At 33.2% G+C, this 16,659-nt stretch overlaps 1 protein-coding gene across 2 annotated transcripts in view; it reads right to left on the reverse strand.

The window, feature by feature from the left end:
- Positions 1-16,659, reverse strand: part of KLHL1 (kelch like family member 1) — a 355,540-nt gene that overhangs the window by 211,477 nt on the left and 127,404 nt on the right. For both annotated transcript variants that reach the window (XM_077767989.1, XM_077767988.1), the window contains one exon: positions 15,153-15,289. In XM_077767989.1, the coding sequence (XP_077624115.1) occupies positions 15,153-15,289 (137 nt within the window). The remainder of the gene's footprint in view (positions 1-15,152; positions 15,290-16,659) is intronic.

Genomic DNA, 16,659 nt, shown 5'->3' on the forward strand with positions numbered 1-16,659 from the left:
GATTCCAGACTAGTTGTTCTGTAGAGCTCCCCCAGTTGGGTTAGTCATATTATAGCACCACGATTAGACCTCTGAAATCCTTTTTTGACAGGGACATCATATAGGTGATATTGTATCCTTTGCAGTGCTTTTTATAGGGATGTTCATGATGTGGGTATGTCTCATCATTGATGGTGTTGTTTGGTGCCTTGTTTAAGGCAATGTCTGCTAGATTTCTTCATTTTAAAGAATTTTTTTCCTTTATAATTAGTCAATATCTGTTGGTTGAGGGATAACTTTGCTTTCAAACATGACATTTCACCTATACTTAATATGTTTAATAGTTAAAGAGTTTTATGTTTTATTTATGAGGGTCACTGAAAGAATAAGAAAGCAAGGGGATCTACAGTATGCTTCCAAGTGTTGCAAAGGATTGATGAAGAAGGAAGAAAAAACAGGTAAAGTGGAAACAAGAAATTGAAATGAACACTGTATGAGGGAAAAATTAAAATACTTTTACTATATATATCAATTTCTAATTAAATTAGCTACCTAAATTGCAGTTTTAATATAAAAGAGGGACATTATCAATGATAAAATTTAGAAATAGTTATTTTTAAACTTACAAGGTTTTAACAAATTCACAAGGATCCTTTATTTGGATATTATCAACTAGTAGAACATATCATAGGTCAATTTGGCAGAGGAGACATTTGCCAATACAGTTCTTTGAGGTGTTTATATCTCAAAATATCTTTCAATAAAAAATGTCAGGGGTGCCTGGGTAGCTCAGTCGGTTGAGTGTTTGACTTTGGCTTAGGTCATGATCTTGCGATTCATGGGTTCGAGCCCCACATCAGGCTCCGTGCTGACAGCTAGCTCAGAACCTGGGGCCTGTTTTGGATTCTGTGTCTCCCTCTCTCTCTGACCCTCCCCTGCTCATGCTGTCTCTATCTCTCTCTCAAAAATAAATAAAAAACATTAAAAAATAAAAGTAAAAATGTCAAACAAAATATTCATCTGAAGTTGAAGGAGTCATACAAGCTCAAATGATTTTAAGATAATTACGGTAGTGTAGTTATTGATATATATTTAAATGTTTATGACTATGGTAGTAAGCACAAGAATAAACTATTCTATAGTACTTTACCTAAGTAAAGATGGATCAGAAAGTACATGATGGATATATTCATTAGCCTCTTTGTGGAAATGATTTTATGGGTGTATAACTAGATCAAAACATCAAATTGTACATCTTATAGTACATCTTATATATTAGCAGTTTTCTGTATGTCAATTACTCATCAATAAAGCTTTTAAAAAGAATACTTAAATGCGAACAAAAATGTTTAGTACCTATATTTTCTGAGGGGCTTTAATTCAAGCTTTACTAACAAAATCACAAAGATAGAATATTATAACTTAGAGAAATCATGCGTTATGTGTTAATTTTTTTCTTGAAGTTTATAATGTAGATAACATATTATAGCCATGGCAACTTCACATATGCAATGATCATTTAAAATACTTTATCAACATATTGTTAAAATAATTTCATAGATGTAAACATAGCATATAAAATGGTGGATGTGTGTGTGTGTGTGTGTGTGTGTGTGTGTGCATGTTACTATTTTACCTTGCCGGATGAATACTTGAAAAGTGATTCAGAGATATTATGTCAGTGTAATGAGCTATAGGATATGTAAGATATCTGTTTATAAAACCAAATAGTCCAAATAGTGAGTCTAGCATTATACTTCATAATAATTTAGATAAAATTTTAGTAGGCATTTACCCTTCCTTTCCTATAAAAATAAAGGCAGGGGTGGGGGAGAGGAAAAACTTGAATTTTCACAGGTTGTCAATAGATTAATTTTTTCAGCTTACTTATGGTAACTGGATGCAAATTTGGAGGGTATAGGTATTGTTTGTTTGAAAGAGCTAAAATATTCAACTTTTTTCAATTTGGAGTATATCCAATGAAAAGACCATTTGTAAAAGCCAGAAGGCACAAATGGAATATTAGTGTCTGTTGAGCTTGAATGCACACAAATTGAGCTACTTCATGCATGATATTTTTCTTCGTAGAAAATATATACATATATACTAATGGGGAAAGTCTATAGATTTTTACTTTTCGTGCCATAGAAAATTGGTTTTAAAATATCTGATACTTAAATTAAACTTTGGATACCTAAAAGCCTTTCATTGTAATAATAGAAAGCCCTGAAGAATTTTCTTAAATAGTAAGGAAATAGTTATAACCTCATTTGACAAAGGGAGAGGTGGGTTGTCTCCGGAAATGATTAACTGAAAGCTTCAACACATCATCAGAAAATGACCATCTTCTCAAGTGCGTTGTTTCAAGCTTCAGATTGGACAGAAAAACACCCATAAGAAGAGAAACTCTTCCTTCATTCATGTTTCTCTTGAATCAGTGAAGAAATCTTTACTGAAAGTTCCCCAGAAGTTTTCCTTTCAGGTCGCCTTAACAAAAATAGTATCACATGACCATGTTTAATCAATAATTAGCAATGTGGTGAAACTTCAATAATTGATTTTGACCCTATAGGAACTAGACTGATAGAATTAGTCACCATCCCTTGAATCAATTTTGGAATAAGAACGGGATGTCTTTTGAATAGAGTATCTCCAAATGTGTGCTACATATATCTATATGTCTCATCTTTAGTAGATATTAAAGTGACTGAGTATTCTAACTATGTTTCAGTAGACTTAAACTGTTTTTCTACAAAATAATATATTTAAATTTACACTGTATTGGAATGAAAACAGAATGGGAAGGAAAAGGTGAAGATTATGGAAGAATGTGAATTTATGCTGCTGTATTTGTAATGGACAAGTGATATTACCAACTGTGCTGTACAACCTTATTTGATCTATATAATCAGTTACATTAAAAAAGAATTGATTTCACCAAATAGATACAAAAGTTGCCTATAAAATCCAGAAAGTAAATTAAATCTATCAAATCAATCAATCATCTGTCATCTCTATCTTCAGTACAAAGCAAGAGAAGTAATACCATTACCACACTAGAACTGAAACAAAATTAAAAATTAATATTTAAGTAATTCATAGAAATTCTTAGAAATAAACATTTTTCTTAAAGTACTTTAAATTTACAGGAAACTTACAAAATAATATAGATTTCTCATATTAAATACCCACCTATTTTTATTTGTTGTTAACATTCTACATTAGTATGATACATATGTTAAATCATAGAACCAATACTGGTATAGTAGTATTAACTAAGTCCATACTTTAATTTACTTTTTTTAAAAAAACCAACCTATTTAATATCCCTCTCTGTTTCAGGATCTCATGCAGGATATCATATCTTATTTAGTGATAACGTCTCCTTAGGCTCCTCTTGGCTGTGACAGTTTCCCAATTTTCTTTGTTTTTGATGACAGACTGTTTTGAGGAGTTTTAGTTAAGTATTTTGTAGACTGTCCCTCAATTGAGATTCATTTAATTATGATTACACTGGAATATGGGTTCTGGTCTCATCACATCATACCAAGGGTACATACTATCAACATGACTCATCACTGTTGATGTTAATTTTGATCACTTAGTAGGCGTAGTGACACTTTTGGGCAACCAACTTGAGCAATGGAAACCTGAATAGAGTAAAAGGGCCCACAGTGACCCAAGGGGATGAATACAAAGAGGCCCATTAGACAACCTACCTCAAAATATCCATAAGCTTTAGCTGACCAATGGGTTACTTATACCTGGACATACATACAAAAAAAGGAAAATTCCATGTCTCCATACCTCCTCACCTTCTCCGCTTACCTACAGCCACCAAGGCCTCCTAGCAGACAGGCCCTCCTTTGCTATCCTTCCTCCTGCTCCCTTGCCATGTATTCAGTAAAACTCCATCTCCTTTATTCTTCTTAGGTGAACTTTTTTAGCACCCAAACCACTGGCCTCCATCCAACTGGGTTGCCAAACAGCAGAAGTAGTGTTTGTCAGGTGTCTCCATTATAAAATTACCCTTGGGTCTCCTTTTCTATACTGTGCTTTCTGGAAGGAAGTCCTTATGAATGGCCACACTTGAAGAATATGGATTTGTGGCCTATTTCCTTGAGGGCATATTAATTACATAAATAATGTGGAATTCCACATGGGAGATTTGTATATTCTTGGTTATTTATTTACTTTCTCAATAATCTATATCATCAAATTCCTAAGATATTTTGAGTGATAAAAAAAAAGCAGGAGCATTAAGAGAATGTTGGTTTGCATCATTTTATTATTTTTAATAGGCTTATATTTCTTTTTAACAGCTACCAAAAGAAATTGATTTTTATTGCACTTTAGACTTTTGCTACCATCAAATTATTCCTTATTCTAATATGCTCCAATTACTGGCTCCCTGGTCCCCTGCTCACCTCTTATGTGGAAGAAAATCTTGGTTGTTATCTAAAAAATCATAGCAAGCCAGTTTTATAAAACAGAATGACAAGCTATGCCTAGAAAATCTTATAATCTTAGACCTTATTAATCAAAAAAACAATGTCTTTCCTGTATTCTAGCCATAAGAAAAGCACACGTCATGTTTTTTAAGTAGTAAATATATCTTGGAGTTTAAGGGCTTACTGTTGGAAAAGTCAGGGAAATATCTATGCAAGAACCCATGAAAGGTAGTTGTAATAATAAAGGCCATCATTTTTCTAATTCTAACTGCACATCTTCTTTAAGAAGTGCAGGGGCACCTGGGTGGCTCCGTCAGTTAAGCATCCAACTTTGGCTCAGGTCATGATCTCACTGTTGTTGGGTTCAAGGCCTGTGTCTGGCTCTGTGCTGACAGCTCAGAGCATGGAGCTTGCTTCAGATTCTGTGTCTCACTCTCTCTCAGCCCCTCCCCTGCTCATGTTCTGTCTCTCTCAAAAATAAACATTAAAAAATGTTTTTAAATAAACAAATAGTCCAATGGGTATCGGAACTAAAAATCTCAGTACCTAAGTTGTTTTAAATTTAATATTGTAACATATCAATGATATGGAAAAAAACAAGAAATTGTTTGCTGAGAAAAATCTTGACATTTTCTGAACATACCCTTGACCCACATTCATGCACATGTGTTTAGCTTACTTGAGTTTTAACCATAGAATATACTCCTTAATTTTTAGTATATCAAAGCTTATAACTCTGTCCTTAATCAACTACATAAATATTTTTTTCTACTTCTAGTACCTGCTGTGGGATTTAATCTAACTCAGCCTGTCACTCAATACTTAAGGAAATTTTGGTTGTGAGAAAAATTAAAAATAAAGGACCAATGCATAGTTATACAAGTTATACAAACTTGTACTGGAAGTAACATAATTTGTCTACTGGTATATCAAACATACCATACATATGTTCATTTGGCTATTATAAAATTATATACATTAGGATACCTTTAGGAGGAACATATGCTTTTGAGTTCAGTATCAGTAATACTAATCTCTTTAAATTAAATGTACCTACAACCCAGCTGAATTTGATTCCTGGATTTTAATACTTTATTCTTTGGTACCTGAAATTTTTAGTAATTTGTGTGTCTGGGCAACATCGTTTGAACTTAGAAGAAATAGTTCCATAATTCATTATTATATCCACTTTTAGCAAATTAGTGAAGTTGTCTGAAGTATATCATATAGTGTTTTACAAATATTCAGATATTCAAAAATATGCTTCTCAGATTTTAAAATTAGAAACCTATGCTTATACTAAGCAAGATATTTGTTTTTATTTTATAACATAACTGATTATGTTTCTTTCTTTGCCTTGGTGACTGAGAAGCTAAAACAAATTGGCATGTAATTTCTATGAATACAAACAGAAACATATGACTCTTGTGGTGTAAATCATACTAGAGGTGCTGTGGATTTGAATCTGGATGCTTTTTTCGGGTATTTTTTACTTGAATTTCTGTGTTTAATGTATCATAGATACCTAGGCATGAAATTAAGACTAAAGTTATAGCTGTGGCTTCTGTAAATGACTTTATATTTGTTCTTCCTTTATTGTTCTATTTCAGTCAGAAAAATAGAGGGGAGATTGAAAGGGATAAATACAGGAAAATATAACTTGTCACTGGACAGATCTTACAACAACATTATATAGAAGTACATTCTCATAGAACTAGGTTGAATTGAAGTTATCTACAAAGTTGCTCCATCTTGGGGCACTTAAAGATTTTATGCACTCAGTTGGATGGATGTGGTGCGGAAATAAAAAGAGGCTGCAGTTTTGACATTTATCATCTGGTAATTTGCCCAGACTGAGAGTTCTACCTGTGCCGGTGTCCATACCACCCCCTTCCTCTGTACACTATGGCTTCTGAGTTGCCAGCTGTTTTTTGTTTCATTTATTTAACAGATAACTTTCTTTGGAGCACAATCTTGGCTCTCAAAATATGCTTAATAAGTTATCTTATTCCTTTACTGCTATCATTATGGATCTTTTCAGAGATTTACCACTTTCATTTTCTGACTGTAAGTATTCATATTTTTCTTGAAATTTTCACACCTAACAATCTATAATCATAATCAATATTTCTTAGCCTCAAAATAGTTACAAAGTGTTATTGTAGGAATGTACAGTTAACTCTCCAATACATGTCAAAACACAAAACACTGCCCTATACATTATCGATACCTTATTTTCCTCTCTTATGTATTTTACCTTGAAGCCATTTTAAGTCATTTTGTGACATGGTAAATTTAAATTAAATGCATATAAAAATGAGGCTTTTACTTGAGGCCCTTCCTATATTTTCTTTAACTTAACTTGATAAAATAATAAATTGTCAAAAATTTAAATGTCATATTAAAAATGCCCTTTTATCAGAAAGTAGGCCATAGAGACCAAGAATATATATGAAAATAATTAATGACATATATCTCAAAGTATTGTTTACATTCTGCAGACATGGACATATCAGAAATGAAAATGTTATATGTTAAAGTGATTTTTACAATCCTCACAGAGAATTCTTCCATTACTAGTCCATACTTTCTTTATTGATATTTTATTCTTTATTATGCTTCCTCCCACCCACACACTCTTCTAAATATTTCTAAATCTAACTCTTTCTTCAGAGAAGAAATGATGGAGTGGGAAATAGGCATCAGACTCACATGAATGCCATTTAGTGGAATATTTTCTCTGGTGGAGGAATGTGTGTGCTATGATGTGCCTAAGAAAGGTCAAGTGCGGTCTCAAGGAGACAGGATACAAGGTATTCCTCCAGGATATCTTGAGCACACCACTCACTTCTGGCTGAAATGTTCTCCCTATTGGGTAACCTTACCACCCTTTATCTGAGGTAGACAAAGTCCTCATTATGAATTGGGAAGAACACGAAGGAAAAATCTCTCCTTAATGAAAGTGGAAAACCAGACAAAAAGGTAATTTCTGGAAGAATTCAGAAGCGGGCAGTGACTGGAGTTGTTCTATTTGCTTGTTTTTGTTTCTTTATTCACTTGTTTCAGTTGTTTTTGCCACTACATAGTATCTGTGCAAAGAATCAGTTCTATCAAATTTTAAATGCAAAGCATTAAGAAATAGTCAAAATACAACTAAAGTAGTATTTTAAAAGATGTGTACTATTCAGAAATATATGTGACATTGGTGCTGTATTTTCCCTACTGCACAATAAAGCTGAGTCTTATAAGAAGTAACAGAGATGTGTGTAAAACATCCTGAAAATGTTAAATGTTAAACATGTAGTGTTTCCTATAATTCTTCTTATTTACATAAAAACAACAAAACAAAATTAAACTTAAATGTGCAGTTATGAAATTGTGAATATCCAAGTTTGAGGATTATACTACAACTAGTGCTATGATCAGTCATAAACAGTTCTCAGTTTGTAACATCTATATACTTTCCTCAGATTATTCACGATTTTGTGTAAAAGGAAACTAATTATAAGAAAAAATATGTTTTATGGTTGGTGGTACTGGGAAATGGAAGGTGGCAATAATGTAACTACATATAAGCAGCATTCCCTCTCATATTAATCAGACAGAAGTTTGAGTAACTTTATATCTAGTAGAATGCGCACTGAAATGTCATTGAGAAAACTGGATCATGCTTTAACATCCATGTAATTATGTGGACCTCTCTACCAAGGTATTTTCATTTTTGTATCTGACAATAACATTTGACTAATTGCCCATCTTAGGATGTTACTGTGTGGAATGAGATAAAATATGCTAAAATAATTAATGTAGTATGTAATAAAAACATTATTAAAATACATAAGGCAGCAAAATTAGAAGTAGGTGGTTTAAAAATATTTAGTATAAAAATGTATATAAAATTTTACATACGAATTAGAATTCATATTGTAATACTAAAGCATATAATATATCAGATTCAAAATTAATAAATGTTGGCAAACAAAGTGTTGACTCCCTCCCCAGTTCTGTCTCCAGTTTCATTTAAAAAAAATTATTTGTTTTTGAGAGAGAGCACAGCAGGGAAGGGGCAGAGAGACAGAAACATGGAATCTGAATCAACCTCCAGGCTCTGAACAGTCAGTGCAGAGCCCAAATCAGGGAGGGCTAGAACTCCTAAACCATGAGATCATGACCTGAGCCAAAATCAGACTCTTAACCAACTGAGCCACCCAGATGCCCCTCCAGTTTCATTTTTTTATAATGGATTGTGCAAAGGATTTGATGAAACTTCTAAAAATACCTATTATAAATAATCATCATAATTGAGTGTTTATAATGTGCTAAGCATTATGCTAAACTCACTTTTATTTGTTTAATTACTCTTTAAAACAATCCTCTTACTTAGGCTTTATTATTTTTCCTTTCTTATGGTTGAGTAATATTAAGACTCTATAAGTCTAAGTAATTGGACCAAGATCTCTAAGTATGAAAATGGGGGAGCCCAAGGGATATAATAAAAATACTTGAGGAATAAGAAGCAAGTACATGCCAATTAGAGTAAATGTCCAACAGTTCAAGTGAACACTGGGCTGCAATATCTCAGTGAGTTCTGGTTGATTTTAGTCCTAGCAAAGGCCAAAGAAAACTCCACATATTTTTGATGTTAAATTCTATATGCTATTACTCAAATGCAACAGAATCAAGTGTACAGATATTTTGAGATTAGAGTGATGGTTAAATAATCCTGGTAAAATATAGTCAAATATAAGACTAATGCACAAAAATATATAACATGTACTCTGCACACATGCCATACTGTCATATGATTCAGTTTCTGCCTTCCTAGCATCCAAAGCAAAATGTAAGATTCAAAGAACATGTAAACAATTTTCCTGTACAGTATCTAGTACCCAAAGGAAATCTAAAAAAAAAAAAAATTATAAGATTGTGAGCAACAATAACATAAAATCCAACCAGGTTTTTTTAAGAAGGCAAAGTTGATTATAAGATGAGACCGGAGGGATTTTCCTTACTTGGAGACCCAGAAAATAAATGTGAGTTACAGGGCAGAAAAGACATAACCTTTCCTCTATCTGTAGTAAATATTAAATTTCACAAAGCAATTTCTTTTTCAATCTGTCTGTGAAATCCCATAACATGAAGCCAGGATGCAGTTCAGTAACCATAACAGATCATTGTGAAATATTCAGAAGATATATGTAATTTTTTATTACTTATTTTAATACAAAAAATTTCCCTAACTTAGTTTATATTATTTATTGTTGCACATACACACACATATCCAAACACACACACACACACACACACACACACACAAACATTCGGGTTCTTAGGATAATGAAAAGGGGAGAAGTATGATAGTAATATACAACTGATTTATTTTTGTTTTTATTATTTTCCTTTGTTTCTCAATGTATATATAGGTTATTTCATCATCCTATGGAAGTTATTAAATCAAAATTTTAATTGATGGGATATAATAATAGATAAAACCAGTCTTTAAAGGTTCAATTTCTTAAACTGAGAACAGAAATTGTCTATGTAATAAAAGATCTAACTTTAAGACTAATATTCTGCTAATGTGCTTGCATAATCCATGCCACTTGAATTAAACCAGTAATAAAAATGCAACGATAACTTATTTTTAATTACGACAAAAAATTCTGAAGGGAGTTTAGAATATTCAGTCCAAGCTGACTATATTGATGTATATTTTTTTAATATTAAAATAGAACATTAAACTTTTTAGTTCCTGTGTGTGTGTATTTATTTCATTCAAATGTTTGGCAGTAAGCAGAAGCTATCTTAACATTTGTTAGCATGTAGTAAGACTTTAATTAACTTCAGTGGCACATAAACCTTTTTTAAATTTTTTTAAGGAAGTTAACTCTTCAGTATGATTAAAGGTTTGCTATTTGGCAGTTTAATTTTCTACCTCTTTTCTTAATACTACTGCTAGATGGACAGCTTCCTTTATTTAAACTGTGTCCTTATCAGTTCTCTACAGGACCTGACATACTTAGCTAGTAACCCTGCAATCCCATCTCTCACATTTGTTAGAACTCTATTTCCTTATGCATCAATGAACACAGTATATTTTCAAGTATGTCCAGATAGTAGGGACTGTGTAAAAGATAAACCAGAAGGGAATTTCTATCAACCTGAAAGCAACTTTAAAATACAGTGAACTCCAGAGCATTCTTTTCAAATATATTACATTTCCTCTTTCATTTTCACAATGTGATCATCAATTTTTGGCTAGAACTGAAATGTGTGTGTGTGTGCATATGTGTGTGTGTGTATATACATATCTTCATATGTATTTATTTATATACACAATAATATAATAGTCTTCAAAATTTGCTTTATACTTTTCTCTAATGAAGAAATATTAGACTGTGTATATCAAAAGTATGTTTATACAAACAAAGGCAACAAAGGTTAGTTATTTTAAACCCTAAACTCAAAAGTCACCTCGTTAACAGTGTCTTATTGTTTGCCTCCCTCTCTCTCTTTTTTTCTTTCCCCTATGTTCATCATTTTTGTGTCTTAAGTTGCACATATGAGTGAAATCATATTGTATTTGTCTTTCTCTGACTGACTTATTTCACTTGGCATAATACATTGTAGCATAACACATTCTAGCATAATGCATTCCAGCTTAATACATTCTAGCATAATGCATTCCAGCTTAATACATTCTAGCATAATGCTTTCTATCTTGATGAAGTCCCAGGAGTTCCCTTTTGCTTTTGCAACCAGTCGTAATTTATATTTTATCTTCTGGTCCCTAGTGTGACCTAATTCATGCATTGTGCTTAAATATTATTAGCTGAATTATAGTTTGATTTTGAAAAACTGATATGTAATCTTATATATCCTTTGGATTGCAACTAAGCATTCAAACTTTAAATGTAAGGTATGGGGGCGAGAGGGTGGCTCAGTCGGTTAAGCATCCAACTTCAGCTCAGGTCATGATCCCATAGTTTGTGGGTTCGGGACCTGTGTCGGGCTCTGTGCTAACTGCCAGCTCAGAGCTGGAGATTGTTTCAGATTCTGTAGCTCCCTCTCTCTCTGACCCTCCCTGCTCATGCTGCCTCTCTCTCTCTCAGAAATAAATAAGACATTAAAAATTTTTTTAAACATAAGGCATGAGTTATTAAAGGGCACTATTTTATAATATACACTGTTGCTTAAATGGGCCTTTGTTCTCTGAATAGCTAAGATCATACTCAGATTTCTTGGTTAAAGCCATAAAAAAATCCAATGAAAAGTTTTAAAAAGCAGAAATTTGGAACTCCTTAAACAGCCAATTAAGAACTCTGGAAAGTGATATGAACCTCATATTAGGTAGACAATTATTTCTAACACTGGTAAAATTTTTAATTTCCTTTTCATTCTTGAGCTATGGCAGTGTGTGAAAAGAAATTGACTGATTGGTGCCTTTTAAGTAAAGAAGCTTATTTTGATACCATAATAATTAGATGTTGTTCTAATTGCTGTATCTTAATCCTTCATACTTCTAAACATGTACAACTTTGTCAGCAGAAGATATTACTGATTTTCTTTATCCTATCTTACATATTGTTAACACTAACCTTTTATTATTATATCTTTTCCCTTAAAGATATTCGTATTCCCTTTGAGGTATTAGCATCAATGCAGCCACCCCAGGTATCCAGGCCACTCTCCCTAGTAACCAGGAAAAGAAACCCTATGAATACTGCCTTAGTTCTTATGAATTTCTACCAGGCCACTGGTCTCATTTCTTCTTATTCTAATTTGTTACAGTAGGGAAAAGAGGAGTAGACAGGGAGGGAGGGTGTCTCCTGCATCTTACTATGTACACATTTTACTACCTGAAATTCTTTAAGGGATAATTTCTCTTTCTTTGAATCAAAGATTATTAAACCCTATAATCATTGAAGCTTATCTTAGTCAAAAGTTTATTTCAAGCTATTTTATCCTTTCATTCTTTTCCTTAATATCTAAGCTAATGAAATAAATTAAGCACATAGGGTTCTTTCAAATCTCATCGGCTTTCTAGATCTCATGGAAATTTTTATCTGTTTCAATCATTTTAAAGCAATCTCATGTATACGTATTGAACGCTTTACTTCCACAGCTAATAGTGATCTATCAGTTCTTGACAGAGTGGATCCTCCTTAATTTCTTTCAAAGCCTCTCAAACTTCAGTTTAAGGAAATATTACCAAATAACTGACCCAATATCTTTACTGCCTTTCAATTTTTCCCTTCTTCAATGAGGCATTTATTTTTATCTTTCTACCAAGAAAAATCTCTGAGACTAGCTAGCACATTACCTAAGTGGACACATAGATGGGTACTTTCTATGATTCCCTTTCTGTCGTTTGCTCACTTGATCTCTTCTGTTGTCATATTTTAGTACATATCTATTATAGGTAAATAGATCTATCAAAAGACCAAGTATCTTATGTTATGCCTAAAATTCTCCCAATATCAGCTGGTAAATCATTTGCTCATCTTACTTTTCTATAAACTAACTATCAAAAATTTATGAACTACCAGGGAGTATGGATGTTGGAGAAAAACCAAAAGTGACAGTGGCACGTGAAAGGCCACTTTGTATCCTGCCTGTCCCCTATAAAGCAGAGCAAAATCTGGGTCATTACATTCAGCAGGGAGCTTTGAAACATCTTCCAACTTTGTGCTGCATGATGATGAGTGTCTTTTGACCTAGTTTTGAACAAGAGAATTGCAAGGTTGCCAGGCCATGGAAGCTGTTAAGGAGTGGATTTATGCCTTTCTGTTGCTAGAAAGATCCCTAAAATGGAAGATTCAGGATTCTTCTCTTTCAAGGAAACAATAATGTGGTTACCTTTGCCATCCTCTGGCTGAGAGGTCACTGATAGGCTCTGTTACTATTTCAAGCTGTATGCAGATTGCAAGCAGTTAAGATGGTCTTAATGGCCCCTCAGCTTGACTACCTATTCACTCTACTTCCTGCCTTTGGGGTCTCCCTTTCCTTAGAGCATTTACTCCAGAAAACCTGTAATTATAAATTCTTTGTCTACCCCTTTGAGATGTAAATATTTTGAAAAGCCTCTTTGCCAGTTTAACAAGCCAGGAATCTTGTTCTCAAGGACCTGGAAGCATTCCCTTTGAAATGCCAACTTCAAGGATGATAGTACCCTTATTTCTCAGGTTTTGTGGGAGAGTACAAGTATACCTTGAGTGAGTGCCTTGCTCTAAGTTGTAAAATTAGGTCATATCACAAAGATAGATAACAGTCTACTCTTCCTTTAGGTAAAGCAAAATCGCAACCACAGATGGCCTGTGGTCTCTATCATCCTAGCATTTACAAGTCTTCTCTCCCTCACTTTAAATACTGAATTCTGTCTGTCTCACCTATAGTTACTTTTACTATTTTTAACTTTGCCCAGTGCAATATTTACTTAGACAAAATAGAATTTAAAAACAATTGAGGCCAGGAAATATCTACGTCTGTCTGCCACATTGATACTTTGAGATACAGCATAGATTTTTCTTTTCAAAAAGGCTTCATTGACTCATTAAGTGTTATATTAGCAAACTCCTCTCGATGAGAAGCCAAATCCTCCAAGAACACAGATTCCCAATAGTTTAACAGCCTTTTAGTTCTAGTCACCGATCTTCACAATGTCATCTTATGTGGCCTGTAACCTGAAATACTACAAAAACACATCTCCTTAAACTAGGATCCTCTGCTTTGATAACCAGGCCCTAGCCTACCTTTTTTTCGTATTTCATACCAGGATTGAGAGTTCAGACAAAAAGAACCACCAGCCATTTCTAAAAAAAAATATTACATCAATTCATTCTATCTGCCTTTGCTTCCATCACAAGATTTTATTAAAATGTCTCCCTTTACCACACTAGTCTTGAAAATGATTAAAATGTTTTAAATGAATATGAGCCCTGATAATGTCTGGAGTGGCAGGTTTTATGTTTTCAAACTCCCTTTTAATGTGTCACATTATATTGTATTTATTCCCTCACATAACTTCTCCACTCGGACTGTAAGCTTCTGTAAGACAAAGACATGACTGATTCATTGGTTTATTCTCCAGAGATACAAGTTATACTTGCACATTTGAAACATTCAACAAATGTTTGCTAATTGGCAAACTTATCTGAATGTGCTAAGTATAACATGGCGCAAAGGCCATTAGAAAATATCAACATAGTAGAGCAGGAAGAAAATGCTTCAAAAACTGGTCAGTTTCATAACTCTAAATATCTTCACTGTCCCTTTCAACTAAGTTTGTCAAATCCACATTAAATGTTCTGTGAAGATTTTCATGTTAAAATAATATAATACAAGGAGACAGGATTCTTTCAACCGATACTTTCCAAAAGGAAAGACAATGAGAATCTATTTCTTTGTCTAATTCTCTATTTATGGACATTAACAAATTTTTGAGAATTAATAACCTCTCTGCTCCTCTCCCCAGGTCATTTCATTGGCTATATTTATAAACTTATTAAATCCTTTGTGGAAGGAAATAGGGTGTATGTATACATAAATACGCTTTTTATTTCATGACAAATGAAAAGGTAGCCTGATTTTTCTCTTTTCGATAATCTTTCAACTGAAAAAATCAAATACACAAACTAAGCACTTTTTTAACCTTTAAATCCCATACCCAAATTCTAAAATTCATGAGAGGAGCAACATGAAGCTATAATTCTTTTACAGTACCTGTATATGCAAATTGGACAAGGTCCCAGAGGGCATTGGGGTCTATGCCTTCCATCTTGATCTCCTCTTGCTTGGCTTCACAAACATCACTTGTAAACATGGCAGCAAAATAGTCGGAGACTGAGCTCAGAACAAGCCTGAAAGAGTCATAGGATCTAATTTAAGTCACAATTGTAAAACAGCAAAATGCTAAGTACTAATAAGAATGCAGTCCAGACTCTATCTACCTAGATACCATCTGTGTATCTCTGTATCATCTATCAATCTACTTATTGCCTTACAGATTGTACTTTTCAAAACTAAATTAGGATATTCTGTTACACCTTTGGTCACAGAACATTAACCTACATTTTTTTCCACCATTTTAAACACATTTTTTTTTCTTTCTCACATTTAGTTCCTTGATCATTTTGGATAGGAATCCAATTATTTTTCTCTCTACATACTCACCTACTTTTTACCACACTACTGAAGACTCTGAATTAATGGTGCCATCTATATTAAGAATTTGAGTCCTGAATGTATAGTTATCTGTCTCAGAGATTTCTGGTTTTTTGCTTATTTGCGTGTTCTTGTGGTAATATATTTTTTTAATACTATGATTCTTTATAACCAAATGAGACAAGTCCTCTGTCCTTATTTAACTATTAGCAAAGTTCTATTCTTCATGTAAAGTTTAATGGAAGTTTATTAAGTTCTTCAAATAAGTTAAATGGAATTTTAATTAAAAATGCACTGGGGTCACCCGGATGGCTCAGTCGTTTGAGTGACTGACTCGTTTTCTACTCAGGTCATGATCTTATGGTTTTGTGGGTTTGGGCCTGACATCGTTGAGCTCTACACTGGCAGCTTGGAGCCTGTTTGGGATTCCTTTTCTCCTTCTCTCTGCCCCTCCCCCAACTCATGCTATCTCTGTCTCTCTCAAAATAAATAAATAATCTTTAAAAAATGCACTGAATTTCTGATTTGATTTATGGGGATCACTGGTATATTTATAATATAAAGTTCTCCAACACATAAGTATAAAATATCTCTCTATGTAGTAAAGATATTTTTGTTTTCTGTTCAAATTTTAAAATTTTCCCTAAAATTGTCTTATATTCTTGGTTTCTTTCTTCATACTTTAGTTTTGTTGGCGTTATTATTTAAATTCTATTATTTGTTGGGTTTGTTGGGTTAAAATTCATCAGTTGAAATTGTCACAAATCCATCTTTTATCTGGCACATTTACTAAATTATCTTATCAGTTCTTTTGACTCTGCTATTTTTTTCCTAGGTAGATGATTATATCATTTTGACCCATTCTTGTTTATTTTCCATAACACTTTTTCTTTTGCTTTTCTTAAAACCTCCTCCAGGACCTCCAGTGCTCCAGTGGTGTGTTGAACATACACTGTGCCAGGGGAGAAATTTTTTTTTTCTCATCTTTTACATGAGAATCTTAAGATTCTCTCTTTGGTGAGATTGAATGTACTGGTTGCCGAATGTACTGGTATATAACTTTTAC

This window comes from Crocuta crocuta, unplaced genomic scaffold (assembly GCF_008692635.1).
Source record: "Crocuta crocuta isolate KB4526 unplaced genomic scaffold, BGI_CrCroc_1.0 scaffold115, whole genome shotgun sequence".
In the NCBI taxonomy this organism is placed as follows: domain Eukaryota; kingdom Metazoa; phylum Chordata; class Mammalia; order Carnivora; family Hyaenidae; genus Crocuta; species Crocuta crocuta.